The sequence below is a fragment of the Hyposmocoma kahamanoa genome, unplaced genomic scaffold (genome assembly GCF_003589595.1).
Source record: "Hyposmocoma kahamanoa isolate Upper Pololo Valley unplaced genomic scaffold, ASM358959v1 66, whole genome shotgun sequence".
Taxonomy (NCBI): domain Eukaryota; kingdom Metazoa; phylum Arthropoda; class Insecta; order Lepidoptera; family Cosmopterigidae; genus Hyposmocoma; species Hyposmocoma kahamanoa.
This window is the reverse complement of record NW_020653854.1, coordinates 13,264,100-13,290,853: the sequence shown is the minus strand read 5'-3', so window position 1 is coordinate 13,290,853 and position 26,754 is coordinate 13,264,100. Positions and strand designations below refer to the sequence as shown.

The following is a 26,754-nucleotide window of genomic DNA, read 5'->3' as shown; positions in this document are numbered from 1 at the left end:
ATATGTACAATATTGTAATGCTAGTGCTCCACTGGCGTTACAGTAGAGAGTACTAACTAAACACTTAATGTTACTTATAATTCCTCAATTTTATTAATGTTTAATTTCGTATTCCAGGAGGAAGGTTGGCTAATGGGCATCAAAGAGTCGACCAATGAGAAAGGCATGTTCCCGGCGAACTTTACACGGCCCATTTGAGGCGTCGGAGCACCCTTTCTGCCTAGCTCAAGCACGCTCGGTTTTACTTGTAGTGAGCGGCGACGGTAATGTGGTTGGTTTTCATGGATATCAGGATCATAGCTTATTGTAAAGATAATCTTACTTTTCGCATCTCTTTCGATGTAAACAAGCGGTCAGAATAAATGTTTATGTGAATACTACTTTGATTTCCTGATTCTAGATTTTCATTCTAAGAAATACACACGTTGGGCAGAATTAGCTTGATTACAGATATAAAACTTTAGAAACGTATATTACAAAATATAAATTACTATTTCCATGGAAACCATCATAAACGTCGGCGTGAGTTGTTAACTACTGTCCATTGAGTTTCCTGTGTGTGAGTGAAGAAACTCAGCGGTAGAGTAGAGAACGAACTGTCTGAAGCGTTTTGAGCATGCTATAAAACTGGTAAATGCTTTGACTGTATTAAAATGCAAATACGATGCAATTTCTAAAAAATAGTCAGTCTTCCTCTTATGTGTCTTGACTAAAATAATTAACTCAATATTTTTGATCAATCTGACCATTTAGTATGCTCCTAACACTTCAAAAAAAAATCTCTAGTTTTAATTGTTGAATATTAAAGAAATCTATTATTTATTACTTATGTTGTATCACAACGAATTACGGATTAATACAATACCCGTTTTATTTAACAATTATGATGATTTGTAACATTTTTTGTATATATCATACATATAAATAAGATCATTTAGTCACTATACGTACGGTGTAGGGTTAAAAAAATTATTATCATTTCTTTATTTATTACAACTTATTATTAACGCTAACAATTATTAAAATTTTGACAAGTTTATCAAATATTTTTACTATTTAGTCATTTTTTTTTATTTGACGATAAACAATAATGATTATAAAATGCAAACGGAAATTTTAGAAACATGTCTAAATGAGAAGTGACCTTAAATTATAAAAGAAACAATTTATTTTAAAAGTGTGTAACATTGTGAACAAAAGTAGTAAAACTATATATGTATGTGTGTGTAACAGTGTTTTATATTATTAATATTTCTGTCAATTTCGTGTTCTCCCTATATTATTGACTTAATCTGAAACATTTCAAATGTTATGTGTCAAAAATTACATTTCTTGAAACAAAAACACTTACGCAATTAAAGCTATTAATATACAGCAGAACATTTCCATCTACACGTTGCATTTTATATGATGTTTTGGGTTGCATTTGGTATTTAATGGAATCGAATAGTTTAGACAACCAGACAGTTGAGTGTGTTTAAAGCGTCTGCTCGTGGCGTCATAGGAATTCCCTTAACTTCATACTGTTTAATTTGAAATAGTTTGTGTGACATTTACATCTTACCACATTGTAACAAGTAAACGTTTATATAATTTTAATGTATATAAAATGATTTTATTAATTTTTGTTGATCCTTTTATTTTATTTGTTAATACGATTTATTGTCTAGCTAGTACGGAAAATATTTATGTCGTATGAAACCGTAAACTACAATATAAGTAGAATTATGTTTTGTTTTTAACCATTTTAGAGAACCAACTAACTTGATTATCTTTATTTTAAGATTGCTTTTGATTAACTGCAAGTAGGTAGTCGTTTTGTAATTAAAATTGTTGAAACTGTTGAATGAGAAAAATATAATATTATGTAAGACATTTAAGAACAATATTTTAATTGTGAAACGACACTTACATGAAATGATCGTGTCAGTCCGTGCCCAGAAACGAATTGATATTACCACGTGTCAAAAACGGTGCTTAGAAGTGTACATAGTTTATACATTTTTGCCCCATTCTTAGGAATAAGGAGAGAGTGAAATGTGTGTTCTACATTATATTGATTATTCGATTTTTCCAACATTTTTTTCTTTGTCATTCTTAAAATCTTTCATGTTATATAATCATCAGATTAATAGATACCAAGTACTTTTAAATCTACTCAAAATATAGATTAAGTGATTTTTGGAAATTATATTTCAAACACCAACTAAAGTTTTTGAAAACATTATCCATTACAAATTGACTGATGTTTTTTGTAGAAAATGTTGACAAAGCAAGTTGCAACGTAGTCTTAGAGTACACCTACAAACATAGCTAAAGACATCACTCTGTGGGTATTTGTATAGGTGATGTATTTAGTTGTGTTGCTAACTGTACATCGGACACGAAAATTGTGGCTTCATATCAGCAGTGCCATGCGAAGGTCCATAATAGATATTAATTTATAAGTTTGTTAGGACTTGTACAGTTTTTACAACTGCGAATAAAATGTTTCTCACAATGAATTTCTTTTATTTATTCTCCTTCCTTAAAAGCTCGGAAAAGTAAATGAGCTTATTGGCAATATGTGAATAAGCTTATTTACTTGTTCATGTATTACCGCGTTATTTACTATATAAGCTACGAAACCTTTTGTGCAAATAAAAATACGAAAGTAACCGAAGGAAATGCTGAAAGTTCCGAAAAAATTTTTGTAACGATATTGTACATAACATAATAAACGTTATGGTCAATTGTGAACGTAGAAACTAGATACGAACCAAAATCATTCTAGTTTATGTGTTACACAATTGACCGTAAAATTCATTAATTAATGTCAATATCGTTACAAACATTCACTTCCATTCCGTTCCGCCGCATTATAAATTGAGCCTCAGAGTCGTATTCAGAACTCTACTCAATGGTCAAGTCAGAATTTGAGTACGATTTCAAGCACTGGAAATACGACCCTAATGGCAAGGACTTGAGTATGATTTCTAGTGCTTTGATTTAGTCATACTTCCCTGGAATTTTATTTGTTTTTCGGAACCTTTATTATGTTGTTCCCATAGAAATATAACACGGGTTACACATTAATTTATAAATTTGTTAGGACTTGTACAATTTTTACAATTGCGAATAAAATGTTTTGTTGTGTCACTTAAAATCGTCACATTTAAGCTACTGCTCGTTCACTACGCTGACCTCCCTGAGAAGAACGAGCAAGAAACTCTAGGGATTGCTCTTTTCAAATAAATTTAAATGCTATGGAATACACTTTGAATCAAATTTGTGTGGATTCTGGAGCCATGTCGTCTTTCCCAAAGAAGTTACACCATTTATGTCTACTTTCTGAATTCTACCGTTGAGATATGACGAGACAAGTTTCGACGCCTTGCCATTTACACCGTAATGTTCCAGCTTCCTAATAAGAGTAATATGATCAACGCAATCAAATGCTTTTGAGAGGTCACAGAAAATACCAATAGCGTTCTGGGACCTTTCCCAGGCATCAAAGATGTGATCTACCACTAGTAAACCCGTATTGTTCACTATGAAAAATATGATTCCTACCGAAATAGGACAGTAATTGAGTCAGCATAACCATTTCGAATATTTTACTTAAAGCTGGTAAAATTGAAATGGGCCTATAGTTGCTAGGATCAACTTTCCTACCGCTTTTAAATAAGGGAATAACCTTGCTGTATTTCATTAAATCGGGAAAAACACCTTCGTCAACGCACCCGTTGAAAGCTACAGCTAAATGTGGGGAAATAAGATCAATAACTGAGTCTATAACTTTAGTTGATATGCCCCAGATATCTTCAGTTTTTTTAACATGTATTGATTTAAAAGCTTTTATGATGTCTTGTGAATTAACATGACGGAAATTAAATAAACTGCCACAAACGTTAACATTTTCCTTTAGGAGATCAATAGCAAGTGAAGGGGAGGAATTTAATGATTCTGTAGTGTTCACAGCAATTTCCGAAAAGAACGATTCAAAAGCTTGGGCTACTTTATCTTTAGATTTTATAAGTTTACTGTCTAATTCTAAAACTATATCTCTATCGTATTGTTTAACCCTGCCTGACTCTTTGTTTATTATGCTCCAAGTAGTTTTAGATTTATTTATCGATTGTCTAATTTTGTCGCTGTGAAACTTAACCTTAACAGCTACACATACTTTTTTAAATATTTTTGAATAAATTCTAACATATTCTATGAAATTGGAATTAGTATTATAAGTTTTCATAGCATCATGTTCATTCATAGCATTATAGCTCATACAAACGAAACCTACTCTTATGAATAGGTACCTATTGTTGCCCAGTCGTTGAATTTAGTCTCTCTATGGAAAGTTAATGTTTTCGATTTAAATATATTATCAAATTCATTTTTAATTAAGCCAAATATCGTGCTATATAAAGTATTTGGAACCTCCGGTATATGGGGTAGGGAATTTAAACTATTGCCGATATTATTTTGAAATCTAATGATTCGTTCTGTGGTAATCGGTCTGCAGAGAAATTGGTCTACCTTCTTGCTCATTTTACAATTAAAAGAAGCCAATTGGCCACTATGGTCTGATCTTAAGCAATTTATTATTGATTTAGACACTGCGTCTGTGTTACAAAAGATGTTATCAACACAAGTAGAGGAGGAGGCAGTGATGCGAGTTGGTTCTAAGAAAAGATTAATCAAGTTAAAACTTTTTAATAAATTAATGAGTCTTACAGATGTAGAACAGTTTTCCAACAGGTTTACATTGAAATCTCCACATATTACTACCTTTTTTTTTGTTGGAAAAATCCGCTTTAAACTGTCTTCCATAATTAATTCAAACTCGTTAAAATTAGCAGGGGGGGGCCTGTATACACATAAGACGACAAACTGATCCAATTCCACACATGAAATCTCAATAGTTCGTTCAGTAGAAAGATCTGTGATATCCTTACGCTCTTTAAATTTTAAGTTACGTTTAATAATAATCATGGATCCGCCTCTACTTAAACTCTTTCTTATGAACGAACTGACTATTACATAATTTTCTATGTTGTTAATTGCTTCGTAGTCTTTCAGCCAGTGCTCTGTAACACAAAACACGTCAACGGAAATATCGTGCAAAAAAGACTTATTTCTAATGTTTTGCCAGAAAAGCCTTGAATATTTTGATGTACTACATAGAAACGATTAGACTTTTCTGTTGTCGTGTTTTTTAGTTTAAATTATGGTTAGTAAAAAGTATACTGTTGCTACTTAAAGTAGGAGCATTGTCGTGGGACTGTATTATATTTTTTCTATAACAGCGTCCTTAATATTAAAAGATAGCAAACTAGCTACATGTCTCAACCATATGGGTAAAAGTAAATTATCCTCAAAAAGTTTGAAGTTCCTTACGAACTTATTACTTGAGTCTTGATGTCTTGATGTGCGATAGTCTGTGGTCTTGATATCGATACGTTTCTATAAACGCCTGCGCTTTAGTACTCTGTATCCTCTCTGTATGTTGCCGGGAAGAGTAAAACGGAACGTGAAATTTTGATTGATCTGTTTCTGTTGGTGGTGTTTGTGTTTTTCCGAAATAAAATTAAATAAATCCTGAACAACTGCTGTAACATTTAATAAATAGTACAAGAACTTGTTGAATAGTGCTTTTTTTCTTATTTTCAAGTGTATTTGCCCCATATTTGGGGAAACGTGTTTAATTATATTATGAGTGATACCTGTTACATTTTTCAATACAATAATAATTGTTAATTAATTGAACACAACAGAGAGTTCGTAAGGTAAGTAAATTATTTAAATAAGATAGTAGATACCTATGTTTTACAATTTAGGAAATAGGATTAAATAAGGTAGGTAAACAAAGACTGGTGATTTGATGGAATAAATTTATCCATTCTTATTAATTTTGTTTTTCTTTTATTGATACAGATACAGCAAAAATAAGGGCTGAAAAAATGGTGAAATATTTTGTAAGTTTTGTTTTTATTTTTCTTTTAATTTTTATGTGTGGTTAATTTATAATAATATTTACTATAAATTTTATATTTTCATTTGTTTGGTGGTTCTTATCCTGAAATCTGAATATTATAATCCTGTGTTACATTTTCACGCCTGAAATGCTGCAATTTTGATTATTTTTGGTTTGTGATAGATGGGATATACGAGAAAGACATAGGCTTACTTTTTGTCACAGAAATAACTTGCAGGGGATGAAATAGGGAATTAAAGTTTGTATGGAGAACCAATAAAACTGTGAAAAATTAGTGTGGTATATAAAAATATGTATACCCAATAACAAATTCATTACAGAACTAATTAAAGTTGGATACCTACCTATTTAAATTTTATTGTTTATTATTTGTTTTAGTAAATTTAATCAGTGAATTTTTTTATCATGTCAAGTGACGGGATGAACAAGTTGTGCTTGGTGGTAAGCAAAATACCTATCCATGACAGCTGCAGTGCCACTCAGAGCTTTAAATTGCAAAGATCTTAAGAGCACTGTCACTGCGCCCGTTATTCACCCTGAGACATAAGTTGACAAGTCTCATACGCCTGTAATTTCACCAGCACCCTTACCCTTCCAAACTGGAACACAGTAATGTGAGCATTACTGCTTGGCAGCAGAAATAAGTAAGGTGGCATTATTTCCCTGGACCAACTCTTTCACAAGGAGCTATGCTACTAGGACATATTATATAAATTAAACTGAAACCTTAGTTTATAGTATTAGCAAGATGTTATGCTGAGGTGATCTTTGATATAATATATCAATGCTGTGAATAAAAATTATTTGCAATTTCAATTTTGTGACCTTTTTCAAGACAAATTTGCGAATTCATGATTACATGAATGACCCTATTTGAACTGATTACAATACAACATTTTAATGTTCCAAGTTGATGTCATTTCAGATAATGAGAGGTCTGTGGGTCACTATATAACTAATCTGCATTACTAATTACAAACTCATATAACATATTATGAATGTTTATGCATAGTGATGAATCTTTTCATTCATAATACAAGGTAGTGATCTTGCATCATGAATGAAAACATTCCATTCAGTTTTAATAAAAAAAAAAAGTTTAATTTTTAACATTTACTTAAGCTTTTTTTCTTTTATCACCATATTTTTATTGGGCTCTATACCTTTCTTATAGGAAATAAATTACAATTTTTTTCCAAAATAATTTGCAAGCAACCTTGATGACCTTCGTGCACACGAATAGAGATAAAAACATTAAATTTATTCCCACCAGTTCCCTGCTTGAAACTTTTGGGTTACAATTTTTCCATGTGGAACTGAGTACATGGAACTACTGGGAATGAACCATCATTACGTAATTAAACACAGTAAATGAAAACAAAACAATCTATTACTTCGTTTATAAAATCAGCCAATTAAACGGCTAAAGTGTTGCTATGGGTATTTACATATTTACAATGTCTCATTAATTCTGCATTCACTAATTTGGTTCATACTACAGTTATCTATGAATGTCACTTGACTTGTAACTTGATTTTTTGTGGTTCATCCAGCAGTATTATTACAATAATTACATAATATATCTACCAATATGTAGTCAAGAAAACTAATTTTAATTATTTCCCATATAACAGTTGTTTTACCAGCTAGGTATGTACATACAATTTTTTATTTGTAAAAGTAATATGTATTTATACATACATGTTTGATCATATAGGTAGAACTATTTGATTTACGTAGTTCTAGATACATAGTTATGTATTTACGTACATTGGTGTGTCCGTAATTCATACTGCTCTATAATAATTAAGTGTTCTGGAGCGGTTTTTCTAAAGGTTAGACTTCAGATAAACCGGTGTAGAACGCAGATAACGTCTGATAGTACGCAACGTGGGGTTGAGGTAGAGAGGAAGGAAATAGTAAATTCATGAGTATACATATCTCTCGGACCAGTTAGCGAGCTTTGAAAACAGGCATGACAAGGAAATCGGTTGTCGCATCGTGAATGCCTGGAAGAGCTACTGATTCTTGTAGGAGCTCATGAGGAGTGACCTTCCTGAGTCACTTAAGCACCAACTCATCCTTACGTGGATCCTGCCCAACCTAACCTACGGTGTGCAGACATGTTCGCGGAGAGAAAAAGTATAAGGTTTTTGACGATTTCAATGTAGATACCACTATGTACTGTACGTAGCTTGTGCTCACATCGCTGACTTGTTCAAACTAAAACTTGCACGGTTATTTGCGCAGTCCATCACAAGACTTCGTACTAAGTGCGCGCCCCCGCTGTTAGTGAAAAGCCCGCGAAATACATTTTCCGTTTTTTTTTAATCATCATTCGGAAGTCACTTTTTAACACACATCAACCGTATTTTCAACTGATTTCATTAATTAATGTGCTTCTGGTGGTAGCTTTAGGATTGCATGTAAGTTAAATATTCAAATAAATTCATTACATACCTATATATAAATAATATTACAATTATTTAACTACATAATATTAGATATTAACAAACATTGTCGAGTACGTAAGTAAGCCTTGGTAGTGTAAATAGAGGTATAAGCTTACTCCAACTGGAACAAAATTATACTTATATAATCAATAAGGTGCGGAGTAAATAATATGTACTTGTACTACTTTGCGGTACATGTGAACTTTTAAGAAATATTTAATTAGAGTTCACAATGTTTAGCTCACTTTGAAGAGAGACAACCGTATTTAAAAGAGCATTTATGTTTTCTTCGAAATGAGGTATAAAAAATTTAAAGCAGCTAAATAACAAGCAACGAAGTAGAAAAGTGTTTCGTATTTTTAACCGACTTCAAAAAAAGGAGGAGGTTCTCAATTGAACTGTATTTTTTTTGTACGTATGTTACACGAAGATATAACTCATGGTTTTTTTTTTTGTTGGAAAGAGGGTACCTCAGGAGTGGTCTTATTTAAATTTGAAGACAATATTTCACCACTAAGGGTGTCAAACTGGGGTATGATTGACTTTTGAGGTAGGTCTTTTTAGGACTCTGTACTGAGATTATTTCAAAGCTGCTTAACGAAGGCAATGACACGGACAATTACAAAGAAAAAATAAACAAATGACAAATCAATGCGTATTGTTTTGTATTCATATGGTTTCAGACAAAACTTTTGTTCCATTCAGTGTTATTTTATAACATAAAAATATTGTTTCCATATTACAAATCTACCTTATAATACCTAATGTAATAGCACTAGTATTTATTTATTGATCAATAGCTATTCATTTCGAAGACATTAAGTAGGTACCTATTCAACCTGTACAGTCTATTTTCTCGTTTTCAAATGCTAGTTCGTTTTCACGCATAAACCGTGCTATATTACAATTTCAAATACCTTATGCGCGTGAGTTAGAATTTAGCGATGAAGGAATTATCGATAGTACTATATCCTTACCTTTATAAAATAACGCAGAAGGTATTTCGGAATGTTAGCTGTAAACTTATAAAAATTTATTTACTTTGAAGTGTGTTTGTAAATGTTACTTAATTTTTCTGAACTTACCATAAGACATCGTTGCCTTTGGACTATATCGCAGTATTGAAGAATACTACGATTTTGAACTAAGCATCCAGCGACGGGTAGAGCGAGCGAACGTATATTAACTATCGTGAATAAAAAATTTTCTTAATTTATTTTGATTTAGATAACGGATGCTTCATCCAAGGTAGTTTCTCTTGCTCTACTCTTCGCTGTATGCTTAGTTCAAAATCGTAGTATTCTTCAATACTGCGATATAGTCCAAAGGCATCGATGTCTTATGGTAAGTTCAGAAAAATTAAGTAACATTTACAAACTCACTTCAAAGTAAATAAATTTTTATAAGTTTACAGCTTACATACAACGTTTTTATACTGCCAACGTACCTACTGACTACCTATTTTTTCCATTCTCTAACTTATACATGGTAGCATATAAATAACTAAACTGACATACTTTCAATGTCTTCTAATATTCATAAATCATAGATTAATAGTTCTACACAAGTCTTCGTGTTATTGTATTGTCACCATCATAGATTTAGTATATCCATAGATTGGCCCTGAAATATTGGAGACGAGACCAAAACAAAAATACATCTGTGTGCGTATAATGTGCATGTGTGCAAGATAAATAGTGTTGCGCCATCCACTGATTTAACTTTAATATCGATTAACATATTACACCGGCATTTCACTTCGTCGGATTCACCAAAATGTCTTATCGCAAAACGCCGAGACGTTAATTAACTAATTAATTAATGATTCAACAAAATTAAGAAAGCTACTATCACCTCCTGGCAGTGCCATAGGATGGTAGGTAAACAAGGGGACTTTCACCCAAGATAACACTATGGCTCTACAAAACGGTTATAAGACCCACGATCAGTTGCGGCGCGATAGTATGGTGGCCACGAACCAAGCTGACGACCGCAACCTACAAACAAATATATTTTTTATAATTATTGTATGATATGATGACATAGAAGTGCAGCACAGCAGTGAATTTGCAGATAAGTAATAGAACTAAAAAACCGGCCAAGTGCGAGTTGAACTCGCGCGGAGAGGTTTCCGTACAGACTTAACATTGTAGTTGAAGAATATGTTCACCAATAGATTCCAACAGCAAATATAGGTTTATTCGCACAATAGTGAGAGATTTAAAGACAATTTCTGTATTTTTTTCAAAACTTTAGGCTCCGTAGTTTCGAAGATAAAGGGGAGAATGATCAATTTTCGTCTATTTTCTTAAACAACTTAAAAATATTTATATTTCAAAATTACAAAAAATATATACTTGAAAACTTTCCCTCCCAATAGGACTTCAAATTCAGAATTAATTAATTTACGTTACACTTTTTGGTCACACAAATGCATATGTGTACCAAATTTCAAAATAATCATGTCAGTAGGTTTGGAGTAAATTGGCTGTGACAGACGGACAGATGGACATAAGTGATCCTATATGAGTATCGTATTTCGGAACAGAACAGAACTAACAACAACAAATCGCTGATTTGTTGTTGACGAGGGTAGTACTACACAAAAATCCATTAATTATAAGACTTACTTACTTATGAATAATGTGGGTACAGAACCAGACCGTAGCTTTACTCTTTGCTTGCCTCTAAAGGAAAAGCATTTTTCCTCAAAGGTTTGCTGCATATTTTTGAAAACTTTTTGGGAACTCAGTCTTCTCTCTTTAGCATTATAAGCCATTTCTGTCGTACTTCAATGTTTTGAGGAAATCTGAATCAACAACAATAGTTAACATAAAAAAAAATTGGTGCCTCAACTACACTATTAAAAGAAATTTTCGTTTTAATGTAGACAAAAAATAATGCACTAATGCAATATTAATTAAATGTAAAGTACTAAAACCAGAAATTTCTGATTTAATAATTTTAAGTATGAAGATGATTTCGGCTGTATGCAAGCCACGCCTTTGTCTTTCTTTTTTTCATTTAATGACATCTCGATATCATATTATCGATTGCGTCAATCTCTATGAAAGTGGGGTTATGAATTTCAGAAATTCACGTATTAGATATTCGTATACGTTTGGGTTATTAATGCACTTGAATGGTATAATTTTAATAATAATAATAACGTACACACTCAACATAGCCCCGCACTAGGGAAACCCTGTGTCGCGGGTGCCATGGACACACACGTAGACAACCACAAATCACATCCAAACTCACGAGAGAAATAAATGTAGGCCATACAAATATTTCTCCCGACCCGGGAATTGAACCTGGGACCTCTGCATGGCAGTCCGGCATGGTAACCGTTCGGCCACGGAGGCAGTTACGGACATATTTATGTAAAATACTTTTGTGGCAGTGCTTTTAGACAGCTAAAAATTTAAATAGTAATTACATGTGAAATGTACAATTCTGCGAGTTTTCCTTTTTAAATAAGTTACATCCGGGCACTGAACACGCTACTATGACTAATAATCCGTTTAACACTATTTCACATTTTAAAACCAATTATTTTTCAAAAATAAACGAAATTTGTTTCGTTGTCAGCTGATCCTAGGTTCATACAGGCTCATAGCGTATAATGAAGTGGCCTCATCTACCCATCTCGCTCTAAAATACGTGTATACTAACGCTCTTTCACTTGCATTGCCAATCTATGGGTACCTATATACTAAATCTATGGTCACCATACTGTGACTTATTAAGGAGGGACTATTCTAAATCGGAAATGTAATAAGCACAGGAAAATCTAAAATATACAAAATAATTTAACACTAGTGTTCAAAGTTCTTCGGGCGAAATGATATTGTGGTTGCGTGGCTTTGAAACATGTTAGGTAGACGCATAGAAACTCATCACACGATATTGTACACGAATGTTTACATTCGCCTTTTAAAAATAAAATATACTCTCTCACTGTAAAATAACTGATTGTTCCCTAAGGTAGCTATTACGGAACACGGGAGAAAAAATTTCAACTGAATGAAACTGATTTTTCCGTAGATCAACGTTTTAAAGTAATGAAAATTTTTGCGGAACTTTGTGATTTTTTTATCGAGCGAAGTTTAGTCAATCATGTTTCGGGCTCTATAGGTCACTACCGGTACCTTCCATTATCAAATAAAAAACAAATTTAATTCGTTTTTTAATTACGAAAACCCGATATTTCCGTGTGGCCGAAACACCTTAAAGAAGACCAGTGTCGACGAAACTTACTTAGGTTCCCTTTGTTACCCTCTTAACAGCACACGGAATCATAAAAATAAGTGCTCCATAAAATAAAACATAATTCCAATCTCGAACGCCACTGAGCTACGTAAATAAATATTATGACACTTGTTCGTAATCGTAAATGATTCAATTAAGTGGCCCTGTACTCTCGTTCTCCGTCCGAAACAATTACTATTAAATAAGTAATACTCGACCAAATTAAAAGACGTATGATGCGAATGAAAAAATTATTTACCCTCTAGAATCTACGTACAATATGTTATATTGTAGTGTATGAATCCAAACACGTCTTACCGATCACAGTGTGTAATTTTACTTATTTTAGTTGCGGACATCTGCGTTTTATGTGCCTTTTTCGAAGATAATATTCAAACAAAATTATTCATAAAACTCCACCGGCTCTATACATCGTAGTTTTTTAGAAAATTAGAAAATTGATTAAAATGCGTAGAAATTATATAACCAGATTATCTCAATTTCTGTTAATGTTTTTCCATTCAATTTTTAATGTTATAATACAAAACTACCAAAAAGTCCCATAAATGGAAAGAATTAAAAAATTACACGCTATTCTAGGCGAGCTCTAGGTCACAATTATTATTTTTTAATATGATTTCGCTATTTTTTTGCTGATGAGTCTACATATTCGCATTTTTTTCAACGCGGATATGTTAATTACAGTAATAAATGATACCACATGAAAAATCAGATGCCGGAAACAGGGTTTCAGAAATATTGAATTTTGAAATTTCAGTTTTGAGTGTCAACCAATATTTATCCTGTCTCACAGTATTGTGTAATGACTTCAAATCGGACATTTCTCGTGAAACATGACTTACTATGTAATACGTTTTAGTATTTCAAACTTGGGGACAAAAACTCCCGTGTGCTTCTCTAACTTATCGTGTGTCACTTCTATTTCTATAATTAGAAATTTAAAAAATAATTATAACTGAAAAATAACACACTACAAACTATTTATTACATGATTTTTATTTTTACAGGAATTTAAAAACCTATTTATGTAGCATACATCCTTTTCAAAAACTAAACGTAGGTAACGATAGTAAAAAATTTCGTGAAACCGGTTGAAATTTTTATTTCTTTGTTATTTCGTGTTAATAGTAGCACCCAAAAATCATATTAGCTGTAGCTAACTATGCATACTATTATAACACCTATGTACCTGCGATATGTTTTCCATTCTCTGAGGATATGCGTGTCAAAAGTGTTTAAATTCAGAACGTCTGAATTTTTTTTTGTTTTCTCATAGATGGCACTGACGTCCCGAAAAGGGTAACCTATCACAAAGTCGAAAATTTTTTGTCCGAAATAACGCTTGTTCGGATTTTCATTACACCGAAAACCGAATTATAACGAAACGGTTGTTTTTCAGGATGTGTTGAATGTTTATCGCAACGACACGATTAGGTTCGGTTAGGTTAGGTTAAGTTAGGTTTAAAAGAAAAAACATTTTCCTCTCAAAATTACTTTCGAGGTTATGAAATTTCGAGCAAACGTTATTTCTGGAAAATGCGATGTCGGACTACTGGTAGGTAACCCCAGATACAAATAGATAAATTTGTATAACACAGACTATGATACTCAATAGGTACGTACATTAAATAAATAAGCTTTCATCATTTATATAACCTAACTATTTATGTATAATTTAAATAACCTGGTTATTTTATTTTTATAAAATAACCCTGCTGTGCTTGACGTAGAAATGTATATTTTTTGTAACGACCGTGTTTGTTGTTGGAGCAGAATGCTGTCATGTGAAGAGAGAAACCAGGATAAACAACAATTAGATACTGTATATTTCTGTGTGTTTGCATTGGTTAGAAAATAAAAACATCTGTTTACACACAAACACACGAGACAAGGTGCGAATACAATTTGTTTCATTGTTCGTACGAGAACATTACTTCATTTTCAAATTCAAATAATGACTGTAACTTTTGTGTGCATAGTACTGATGTGCATAGTAAATATTTTTTTCCATAAAACTCACTCGACATTCATTTCTATAGAAGTCTAAAAAAACTTATAAACGCAATGTCTCCGAGATCCTGCAATATAAACATTTACTTTTTTTACTACGATGGGTGCATTTATTTAGCATATCGTCGGTTAAAAGGTAAAACTCATTAAGTGACATTTTGTTCAAAAACTAGATTTTTTCAATTTTGCTTTATTGGGAAGAACATCTATGACAAGAAAAATTCAGTAAGTCTGTGGTGTCCTTCATGTTTTAATACATACCAGTCCTTTAGTGATTTTTCATAATGAAAAAATACAAAATCTTAATTATCTCCCTTTGGCCAATTAGGCTATTAGTGAGTTTTACCTTTTAACCGACGATATTTTGATAGTCATTTTTTTTTTTCAAAGTAACACAATTTTTTTCACAATTGCAACTTTCACACTTAGTAAATTGAAATAGACAGTAAATTTTTTATTATTTACGTAGCGAAATTTCAGGAAGTACAGGTAAAAACATTTTACATGGAGTGAATGACCTTACAAAAATAATCTGTATCTCCTCCATATCTCCTCTAAGGTAAATATCTAAAGCGATGTTTCTTAGTGTAATTGATTATTTTAAAACGTACCGAAATACAAACATAGAACGAGGATGTTCGCCATTAACGTAAAATTACTTGATGATCACGGATATCCTCTTAGTGGAAATTGGTAACGTCTCATATCTTCTCTTTTTTGTATTTAACACCAGATTTTTTAACAGTAATTAAAATAATGAGCTCCATTAATTCTAAGAACACAAATTTTTCAGTACACAAGCCGATACAATATTATTAAAAATCAACCACATATTTTTGTTGTATGTGATCATGTGATAATGTATATTCACTTATCTATATAACTTACGTAATCGATACTATATACCTAAAGTGTGTATTGTAAATAAGTCAATTACGGGAACAAATAAATTAAATCTAAATTCATGAACAAACATCGTACTTAAATATATACGAAACATTTTCACTTCCCAGTCATTACATAACTTGCCTAGTTACTTACAAGTAAATAACCGCGTAATAACTTATATCGGGTATATAGGAACAATTATTTTGGTATAAATTGTCTATCCAATTTCAAAGAGCATTCTCTGTAAACTGATTTCAGTGATGTGCTGCCGTCAAACTGTCTGGGTTGGTAAGGATGTCGACCTCGGCCAATCAATATGCTGCACCTTTGAACTATTCTTTTACTCTTTAGTTTATGAAGATTGGAACATTCGAGATTATTTGAGTTAGCTTTTTGTAACGTAAAGTGCAAATTGAGTTTTTCGAAATATTTACGCATTTAAAATAATTATGTGGTATCATTATCCCACAGAAAAGTATATAATTTATTTTTTTCATTGATTTTAACACCGTTACTTTTTACATTTTCAGATTAGCTTTCTCTAGGAAATGAAACTATTTTTCCGGATTTAAATCGCGTATATTTCAAACAAACCGACGTTTCGGGCCCTTTACAGGTCCCATGGTCACGGTTCACTGTAGCTTTCTCTATGTACCTAATTTCGGTGGCAATTTTTATTAATTAAATATTCAAGAATATTATCATGAAGTATATTTCATATTCGAGTGCTGTATCCTGAAATATTATTTAATATTTTAGTATAATACACTCGAATACTTAAATAATAATAATTGCCAGCGTAATTAGATAGAGAAAATTAACCTGAAAATTACCCTTTATTTTTTTTAAATATTCTCATACGAAATTCATTTTTTAAAATAGTTGGTGAGTGCGTCCTAAACCTTTAAAATTAGGGTTACACTAATTTTCTGTACTGTATAATAAGTATGAGCCACTTATCACGTAAGTCTCGGACGCTTTGAGGTTTTGTAATCAGTATTCTTAGAAACCACGAAAATCCTTGGACCAAGTGTTTACACAGAGATACACCTTTTGTATTATACCCGTGCTGTTACGGTGTTATGGTAATAAACGATGGTTCTTAGTCATAGGTAAATGTAAAACGTATTACGCAGAATGTAAAAAAAATGCTAGCCATTTATTACGCATTTAAGAAAATACATGTATAATAGATGATAAAACGAACTTCTTGAAGTGAAGTTCAATCACTATTATGTGAGTCGCTTCATTCGAAGATATAATATTTAACCAGGTAGTTTCCTTAACTTGCTAGGAAACACCGCACGGTTTTTAGAGAAAGAAAAAAAAATGTTTTGACGTTGACACTCTCCACCAGGCCTTAACCGCCATTTTTTATCCTCATTCCTTTTAGAGTGGGAAGCAAAACTTATTTGGGAGTTTCAGAATCTTTACTTCTGATATGACGATGTCAAGGGAGGGAGGGTGTTGATTATATCTTCGAATGAAGCGACTCACATAATAGTGATCGAACTTCACTTCAAGAAGTTCGTTTAATCATCTAATATATTTCGTCGCTTCATTCTCGATATAATATTTAACCAGGTAGAGTTTTAGAGTATTCAGTTTTGCTTCTAGTTGGTTTTATGTAAATTAAAAACCAGCAGAGGTTTAATCGATAACTATATTATATTTTTATTAAAAATATATATAGATATGAACATATAACGGTTTTTCTCCTGAGATCACAATCATAACAATTTTTAAATCGTACAATCATATAATAATTTTATAAGTAAAGATTATTATTAGTTTAGAATAGTATAATTTGCCGTTTTATTATGTTCTAAGCAAATGGTTCTTGCGAACGTGTGTTCCTCTTCAGTAAGTATTAGTCTATTATAAAATCTAGTAAAGAATGTGAGATGTCGGAATCCAACTCGCAGCCTTGCGTATGAGCTCGGCACATCAGCCGCGCGCGTGCCTGGCGTGAAGGCGTACCGCGTGCTATGCGCGCCGAAAACTGCTGTGTCCACACCCGCCGCACCGCATCCAACACCTGCCGTACACATCGGCTCACGTTCTGACTCGTTGCTACTCTGAGGGGAGCTCTGTGTGTCAAGAAGAGCGTTCCCTGGCGTCCTGTTGGCTTATTTTGTGTTACCAAAATATAATGTTTGAAAACTGCGACAAGGCAAATACTTATATCCTCTCTAAAACATGGAAAATTTAATGTGGCCTGTACGCTACCAGGCGCAGATGTTTTGATTAAATTAGGTATTACAATTTTAATCGGAATGTCTGATATTTGTATGTTTTTCATTTTAATCAATGCCAATTTGTACGCGGTGTGCAGTACAAAGAACAAGTAAAAAATATGTTTTTTCGTAAGTTTTTCATGAGGAAGTTCTGTGTTGGGAAACCACGTTGAAACTAATGCGAGAACGACTTGGGGATTCCAAGTATTGCCATACTTTGGTGCACTGGGTTTCAATCTAAATGCGCCCTTAAGTAATCTTTTTATGCGGGCGTCTGAGCCTGTTTCAGACTATAAAGAGATAAAGCAGACTGTTATTATTGCAAAATTCCCACCAGAGCTTTAGAGACACATTATATTGTCTAATTGTATTTTAAGAAAGAGAAGCTAAGGGTAAAGTCATCGCCTCTTGTGGGACTCCGCTGGAGGCGAAGGGGGCGCTGATAACGGCAGAAAGGGTAAGGCTGGTGTGCAGTCGATGAAGCCACCTGCAATAAGATTTAATAATGATTCGCTTGAGTTAAAATATATCACGTCGGAAACCGGCAGGCTTTGCAGCAGGAGGAACCATGTCTGGGAAGGCCAATATGGAAAACCAAGAGTACCATTTGCTTGGTCATTAATAATTTTGCGTATGCATTTCAATAATAAAAAGAAGGGTGGGAATGCGTAGCAAAAAAAAATATAATTCCGATTAAGTGTAAAGGTATCTATGGCAAACGCATCTAGTTCCTGAAACCGAGAGACAAAAATAGCGGATTTGGCATCGGTGCGGGATGCAAAAAGATCAATGTCGGGTTGTCCGAAACTTTTCACAATGGTCTGGAAGGCGCGAGAAGACAACTCCCTCTCGGGATTAGTCTTGCTAGATTCTACAGCGTGTCCCAAAATTCAACGATAAGCGGGCGCTGGAGGGTGGACCTGCGCATAACTACTTGAGGAAAAATAAGAAAAAAAATCTATCTCATTTTTTTTTTTTCAATTACGATAAAAAAATTGTTATTCTTCGAAAATTTACTCCCTTAATGATATTTTGAATCACCACGATCACATTTTTTCAGATATTTCTGATGTTTTAATTTTAACGGCCACCTAAGTAGTACTGCTGTCTACCACAACTCTTAAAAACCCTAGAATGCCTGCAGTTTTACACAAAAATCCATCAAAATATTATTTTTCCTTAAAATTTTGAAATATTTTTACTTGTTGTTGTATTTTTATTTGTTTTGTAAAAAAAAGTATGTACACCACTGCGGCAAGTATTTTTAAAAATTGACGCAACTAACCAAGATTCCAAAATGGTATAATACTTTAATAAAACTAGGCGCCAAAAATATTGGTACCATTTCTAAGAAAGATTAAAATTCTTGATTATTGTTCTTGTTCATAATAATCACTTTTACAATGTGCCGAAAAAAGGTTATGTGTTGCAATTTCTTGGAATTTCAATGGCACGTGTGCATAGTCGATACAATTTAGAAATTCCTCCAATTCACAGTCCAAAGTGATGCCAGTGAATACACCTCTTTCAATGCGAGGTATCAATTTTGAGGCAATTCGATAGTCCTCCATTTTAAAATGAGTTTTTGTTACAAATTTGCTAAAGAACGTTATGTTCAATATGAAACGACTACTACCGTTGCGCTTTGGGGCTAAAAAAGTACTACAAATGTATTGATGTTTTTACAGCACTTTGTCATTGCTCCCAATTCATAATTGTGATATGCAATTTTTTCTATTGTCGTCAGACGGTTAACTAATGCCGGGTATTACAGACTGGTGTTGGTACCTGTTTACATAATGGTATTGCTGGCAAAGCTGCATTTTGGTTTTGCAGGAGGCTGTCGCCTAAAACCATTAACGATTAGAATTGTATTAGATAGATAATTGAGTTTTAACTACGGCGTGTTTCGTTAATACTTATTAATTGCACGTATGTGGGATTTAAATTGAAATAACTCGTAGTTGATTTCTTATCGCAGTTAACTCATGGTTAACCTCAACTTAATTTTATTTTACATATACTTTTCTTAGAACAATATAATTATTAAAATTGGCTCGTGGTCGATTTCATTATCACGGTTAACTCACGGTTAACCCTGACGTAATTTATTTAAAATTAACTTTACTTATTAGCACGTAGGTACTAATATTGCTCAAATTAAAATCGACTTGCAGTTGATTTCATTATCGTGGTTAACTCGCAGTTAACCTCGACGTAATTTTATTTAAAAAAATTACTTGACTTATTAGGACGTAGATACTAATACTGTTCGAATCAAAATCGACTCGCAGTCGATTTCGTTATCGTGGCTAACTCGCATTTAACCCCGACGTAATTTTATTGAAAAAATATACTTTACTAATTAGCACGTAAATACTAATACTATTTCAATTAAAATTGACTCGCAGTCGATTTCGTTGTCGTGGCTAACTCGCAATTAACCCCGACGTAATTTTATTTAAAAAATATACTTTAATTATTAGTACGTAGGTATTAACTTTTTCAAATTAAAATCGACTCGCAGTCGATTTCGTTATCGTGGTCAGCTCGCAGTTAACCCCGACGTAATTTTATTTAAAAAATTCTTTACTTATTACCACGTAGGAAGTGATATTTTTCAAATTATAATCGACTCGCAGTCTATTTCATTATCGTGGTTAACTCGCAGTTAACCCCGACGTATTTGTATTTAAAAAAATATTTGGTTATTAGCATGTAAGAACTAATATTGTTCAAATTAAAAGCGACTCGCAGTTGATTTCATTATCGTGGTTAACTTGCAGTTAACCCCGACGTAATTTTATTTAAAAAATTCTTTGCTTATTAGCATGTAAGAACTAATATTGTTCAAATTAAAATCGACTCGCAGTCGATTTCATTGTAGTGGTTAACTCGCAGTTAACTCCGACGTAGTTTAATTTAAAAAGTATACGTTACTTATTAGCACGTAGGTACTAATACTGTTCAAATTAAAATCAACTCGCAGTCGATTTCATTATCGTGTTTAACTCGCGGTTAACTACAAGGCAGTTTTATTATAAATCATGTAAAATGCACATATTAATATATCTGTTCGGATTTTCATCCACCCATGTTCGATTTGGTTATCGGGGATAATTCGCAGTTTACCCGATGTTTTATTTTATATAGGTTAGATTCACACTTGAGATGTATGAAAGCGAACATTTATTATAATTGCGGAAGTAGCAAGTAGTACTATATATGATAAAAATGAATATTTTCATTTTTTTATTTTCATTATTTATGAGCGTAAGAAAAATCTTACCTTGATCAGTGTCCGATGATATAATGATCCTATAACGCCGACGACGTTTGGCATCTGTATTTTCCAAGTATTTCAGTTTACTTTTATAATATTCGATTTTTTCTAAGTTTGTTCGCTTTAACATTTTAACGCAGCTGTGGAGGTGTGCTTCTTGCCACGCACGAAAAAGGAATGAGGATAGAAAATGGCGGTAGATGCCTGGTAGGGTGTGTCAACGTCAAAACATTTTTTTTCTCTAAAAACCGTGCGGTGTTGCCTAGCAAGTTAAGGAAACTACCTGGTTAAATATTATATCGAGAATGAAGCGACGAAATATAATTACATCGAAAAGTTTTCAATTCCTAGCGATCGATCTCAAATAGGGTTTCTACTCGAGATTTCTCGACTCGAGAAATCCCGGGAAGTCTGACCAACTTCAAGACGAGAAAAATATCCCCGAGAACTTGACAAACCAAATGACGTTTTTAAATTATTAAGAAATTGACTTGTAAATCTTTGCAGACAATGGAAAAGTCCATAGTTTGGAAATATTTCACGAAGAACAAAGATTTTTTTAAACGTGGCATGCATGCCTTATATGTCCTAAACAGATATCAATAAAAGGCTCGAGCACAACTGGTCTTGTTAGACGTCTGTTACGTATTCGCAACATTTCTTTGAATGCATTAGAAGATACAGAGACATTAACTTCTTGTGGTATGAGGTCTTTTTGTTGATTCGTTTTGTAATTTTTTCATAAGACACGTCATTATTTGTAATACTTATTTGTTTGTAATGTGATTTGTTTTATTTTGTTTAGTTGAGAATAATGGATAAATGTTGATTATTTATAAATGTTCCCAAGAATTATGTGGTTAAGCTTGGTTGATTTAATAATAATAACGTTGATCCCATAAATAAATAAACATGTTTCATTTTATTATAAATTTTGTTTGTTTTTATTTATGTATGTAGTTGACTAAGATGATTTTTTAGGGTTTTTAAATAAATCTCGAACGACTCGAGAAACCCGGAAAATTGGGCTCGGGAATCCTGAAAGTCGAGAAAAAAAATATATCGAGAAATCAGAAACCCAAATCTCAAAGCTTTGTTCCTGTGTAGTGAACAATTTGTTGGTCTTTGGTATACACATTCAACAGTGATTTGTAAAAGAGCATAACTTTGTGTTATTTCAATATTTACACGTGAGTGCTAAATGTCACACTAAATCGTTAAGCATCTACGGTCATATAATATAATTCAATACGTCAAGAATATGTAGAGCCCACTCTCAAGGATACTAGAATTAGCTACCAATCGATAAATTATATTCCCTTTTAGACTTATGAATGCGGGGGATATACCTTACCTACCCTTCCAGAACAATTTAAATACTCTGGTCGGTCGCAACTCGCTTTTTATCAAAAAGTTACCTCTTTGCAATCGAGTTATGCCGCTTTTGATGTCTATGGTATATAGATTAATGTTTTTTAACGAAATTTACGTATTTATGACGTCACGCTTTTCCGCTAATAGAAATTCATGTATGACGTATAGACATACACAAATATAGATCTAAATAAATTATTAAGATTTCTTTGTTGCTACTCGTTGTGCGTCATCAATTTTTCAACTCGTCACCACATTTGTTTACTGTATAGCGTATTTACATTTATTTGAAAAAAACTAATTGGAAAAGGGTGGAAGCCTGGAGATCTGTAACACAGGTATATTTACCTAGTATGGACTCCACACTGTTGCTTAATGGTACTTGACTTGTACGTTAACTTAAATAATAGCCAATCTGTAATTACATAAACCTCACTTTTGTGAGAGTGAGAGTGAATTAATATCTTATCTTATTATCAGCGAATAGATTTGACTCCCATCTTCAAGCGACTAAGATTATGACGTCCTCAGGTTCGGCGCGTATTGTGTGGACTCATTTCATATTTATGAATATCAGCATCAGCTATCATACGGAAGTTGCACGGAACACGTAATATAATACTATTTATAATGTTCTGCCATTGGAATTCCCAAATTCATAGAAAAAGTAAAAGAAATACACTTAATATATAAAAGTTATTTAAATTGTATTTGCAATGAATCGCTTGCATCAGACTTTTAAAATACAGTACAGTGTTGCCACATTATAAAAGCATACCACGTTTAATGATATTGGTTAGAGATTCAAACTTGAAATGTTGCCAACAATATAAGTCGAACGGATCACGTGTTCGAAAGGCACAATTTCTCAGATCTAACATAAATTAGGCACTGATACCTACTTCTAATGACGAAAGACCTTTAACTATCTTACTTTGCATCTTACAAAAGGTAGAGTAGTCCTGAACTGGATCATTTATGAACTTATCATCACTGTACGTTCAAAGTAAAAAGTCGAGTATTACGAAGGCTTTCTCCATTTGATAATTGTACTTTCAAAGTAAAACGTCGAGTATTACCAGACTTTCTCCACTTGATAATTGTGTAAGGGTCCCCATAGACAGAGCCAGATTTCCCTAGGGAACCATCGTGACGGACAATGCCGTCGTTGGATAGGAAATTATACACTACAGAATATATTAAGTTTTATTGTTACAACACAAAGTTCGAAACAAATAGTTCTTCCTGTCAGTGACGATTCTGAAATAATTGGTGACGATCTTCTCCGAAGCCTTTGATCATAAAAAAGTCAAAGACGACAGCTTTGACATTCTCATGCGATCTGTCATGTAAAATTTTTTGTGTTCCTATTCTCAGTGAATTGAAATTAAATTTACTTGTACATAATATACTCAACTTGACATAATTTTTTTTAATTATGGTCTTGGTGTAACGTTAAATTCCGTGTCAGGATGGAGGTGGGGGTGCGATTGATGGGCATCATCCTCCGATTGCTGAATCTCCTACTGGCGCCATTGTTTTGGTGGCGTGGAAGACACCAAGGGTCGCTGCCGCCACCGCCGTCGCCGCTGTTACTTAAAAGCGCCACGGAATTGGCTGCTGCTATCAGAGATGGAGAGGTAACATTTTTTAATAATTACAGTAAATACACTTTATCGCACACACGGAGACAATATAGCAGCAACAATACAAAATATGGTGGGAAATGTCGGCTTATTGCTAAATAGCAATCTCTACCAAGCTACATTAGGTTAGAAGAATGGAACGATGCCATACACGCACGTCATAGGTGTCTTTAATAGTAGAATTCTCTTCTACTGAGAATCGTATTGCTTTACGAAATTAAATCTACCGCTACCACTATGGTGAACTAATTTAGAAAAGCTGTATAAAATTAAAGATTTCATATATATGTTTATGTTATAGGCATGTAATGAGTGTTTTTGACTTATAGATGTGATGTGATGATGATGGCCAAAGATATGATTAATTTGAAATAAAATAACTTTAAATGCAAATATAAAATAGGTAGTTATTTTTATTTTACATTACCGGTAGCGTGCCTGTTATTACCATGTTATTACAGACCTATTTTTGCAGAGACTACACGGTCTTAAATACTTAATTTAGGGGCCTCCTTATATTTATAAATATATTTATGATAATGATAATTAATTTGACCATACATTTTATAAACATAAACCTCCAACGTGTTTGCATTACTACTAGCTCCATTACTACTCGAGTTGTTAAATATCTTACCAAATTCAACAGTCGTCTCGAAATTATTTCCCACGAGTGTATCTGGACATACAATTACGTACGTACCTATAGAATATGTAGGACTGCATGGACTTACCTATTTCACTACAGGCGCACACGTCGGCGTCGCATCTATGGTAAAAGTATTATCACAGGTAACATGCGACAATCACAAAACTATGAACAGCTGGCTCTTTACACGTCAGATTTAAATTGAATTTGCGTAAGTATGTCGCTTATGTCGCTTGCGGTAAGTTGTAAGCTGAGCAAGCTGTTGGCTCTACTTGTGTTGGGCTAGAGAGCTAGAGAGTTTCATGAACCTTTCAAAAACATTTTCACGATTATTCAATGGTTTTGAAATACCTAAAGAATGTTAATACGAATTAGTACGCCGAAATTAAACCCTGAAACCATTTCAAACCATTTTTTCATAAAAAAAATGTGCACCATGGTTTAGCTTTGCTCCAAAGCAAACCCGAACGAAAGTCGGAAATTTGATTATCAGACTTTCCGTCGTTCTAAGCTAAGCTAATTTCGGCAGGTCGACGAAATGCCTTCCGGGAGAGTTTCATAGCATAATTAAACTAGTACGTACACACGTATACTTACATTGATGATGATACCTACAAATTATCAAGGTGTTCTGGTTGTATTCCTCGGAACTATCAGGTACTCGATAATATAGGAAAAATCCGTTGCAAATACTTCAAATTAAATGTTTATCGATAGCAAAAAATTTAGAATTCAGTAGTTAGAAAGAAACGGAAAGATAAAAAAAATTGTTTGTGACATCATAACCTTAAAGGTAACATACATACCTACTAATAATCGTATTGCCTTTAGCACTTTAACATTTATGTTCTCTAATGTACCTATACATCATTTTTCATGCACGTTCATATAAGATAATGCTTATCTCCTAACCTAAAAATAAATTCTCGTTCATATTTGAACAATTGTACCCTAGTATATAGTTTATAATGCAAGTTATTCCGCCGGCTCTCAACTTGAGCTATAACTTCCCTTTGCTGACTTAATCAATTGTCTTCTTTATCAGATAACTAGTGAAAAGCTAGTATCGATATACGTCGATCGTGTTAAAGAAGTGAATCCATATTTGAACGCCGTAGTGGAAGAACGGTATCGCGCGGCCCTTGAAGAGGCTAAGTCTGTGGACCGACAAATTGCCGACGCTAAACAACATGGGACCTTGGATTTGCTGGTGAAAAATAAACCATTGCTTGGAGTGCCTTTTAGCGTGAAGGAAAGTTGTTCTCTTGCTGGTGAGTAGGTATTATTTAAATCAATATTTTGCATTCTACGTGGTTACACTCAGTGTTGGGCAAAATTTAATTGTTCTGGCAATTAAAGATTGACAATTAATTAATTGTCAATTGCGAAACAGCAATTATTGATCAATTGTTAGTTTCGAGAACCGCAATTAACAATTAATCAATTTTCAATTTTTTCAATGTTTTTGATTAACAATTAACAATTAAAACTGACAATTATGATAAATTTATAGGGCATAGGGGGTGGGTTAGGGGGTGGATTAGGGGATGGGTTAGTGTTTGGGTTGGGGGGTTAGGGGCGAGTTTGGGAGTGGTTTAGGAGGTGGGTTGGGGTTGGGTTGGGGGTGGGTTAGGGGTGGGTGAGCGGTTGAGTGACCTAATGTGCAATAGGTATGCTTTGTTCTCTCGTCTTTTTAACGAGTCGTGTAATTTTATATTAATAAAAATATTTTTTTGTAAATATCGCGTTACGAAATAATTTGGTCGTATTAACCAAATTATTTCTTCAAAAGCACTTTCACTTGCACTGATCAAGCCCTTGGTTGACGATGCCAAGCATATACAAAGCAAAACTTTTATCAATACTGTAGTCCACGGACTTGTTAAGGAAAAACAGTACGCTATTGACATAATAACGCTTAATTCAAAATAAGTGTTTCGCTACAACGACGACAAAATTTTC

General features: G+C 33.2%; 2 protein-coding genes across 8 annotated transcripts in view; both read left to right on the top strand.

The window, feature by feature from the left end:
* Window positions 1-2,439, top strand: part of LOC113231739 (myc box-dependent-interacting protein 1) — a 55,328-nt gene extending 52,889 nt beyond the window's left edge. The window contains exon 8 of one of the 3 annotated variants that reach the window (XM_026466234.1): window positions 118-2,439. In XM_026466234.1, coding sequence (XP_026322019.1) covers window positions 118-198 — 81 coding nt within the window. In that variant the 3' untranslated portion in view covers window positions 199-2,439. The remainder of the gene's footprint in view (window positions 1-117) is intronic. The other 2 variants (XM_026466233.1, XM_026466232.1) reach the window with 2 other exon arrangements.
* A 3,211-nt stretch (window positions 2,440-5,650) lies between these two features.
* LOC113231641 (fatty-acid amide hydrolase 2-A-like) overlaps window positions 5,651-26,754 on the top strand; it is a 44,388-nt gene continuing 23,284 nt past the window's right edge. For 4 of the 5 annotated variants that reach the window (XM_026466063.1, XM_026466062.1, XM_026466065.1 and 1 more), the window contains exons 1-3: window positions 8,261-8,403; window positions 23,969-24,137; window positions 25,838-26,063. In XM_026466063.1, the coding sequence (XP_026321848.1) occupies window positions 8,402-8,403; window positions 23,969-24,137; window positions 25,838-26,063 (397 nt within the window). In that variant the 5' untranslated portion in view covers window positions 8,261-8,401. Of the gene's footprint in view, window positions 5,769-8,260; window positions 8,404-23,968; window positions 24,138-25,837; window positions 26,064-26,754 lie in introns of those variants that run through there. The other variant, XM_026466064.1, reaches the window with a different exon arrangement.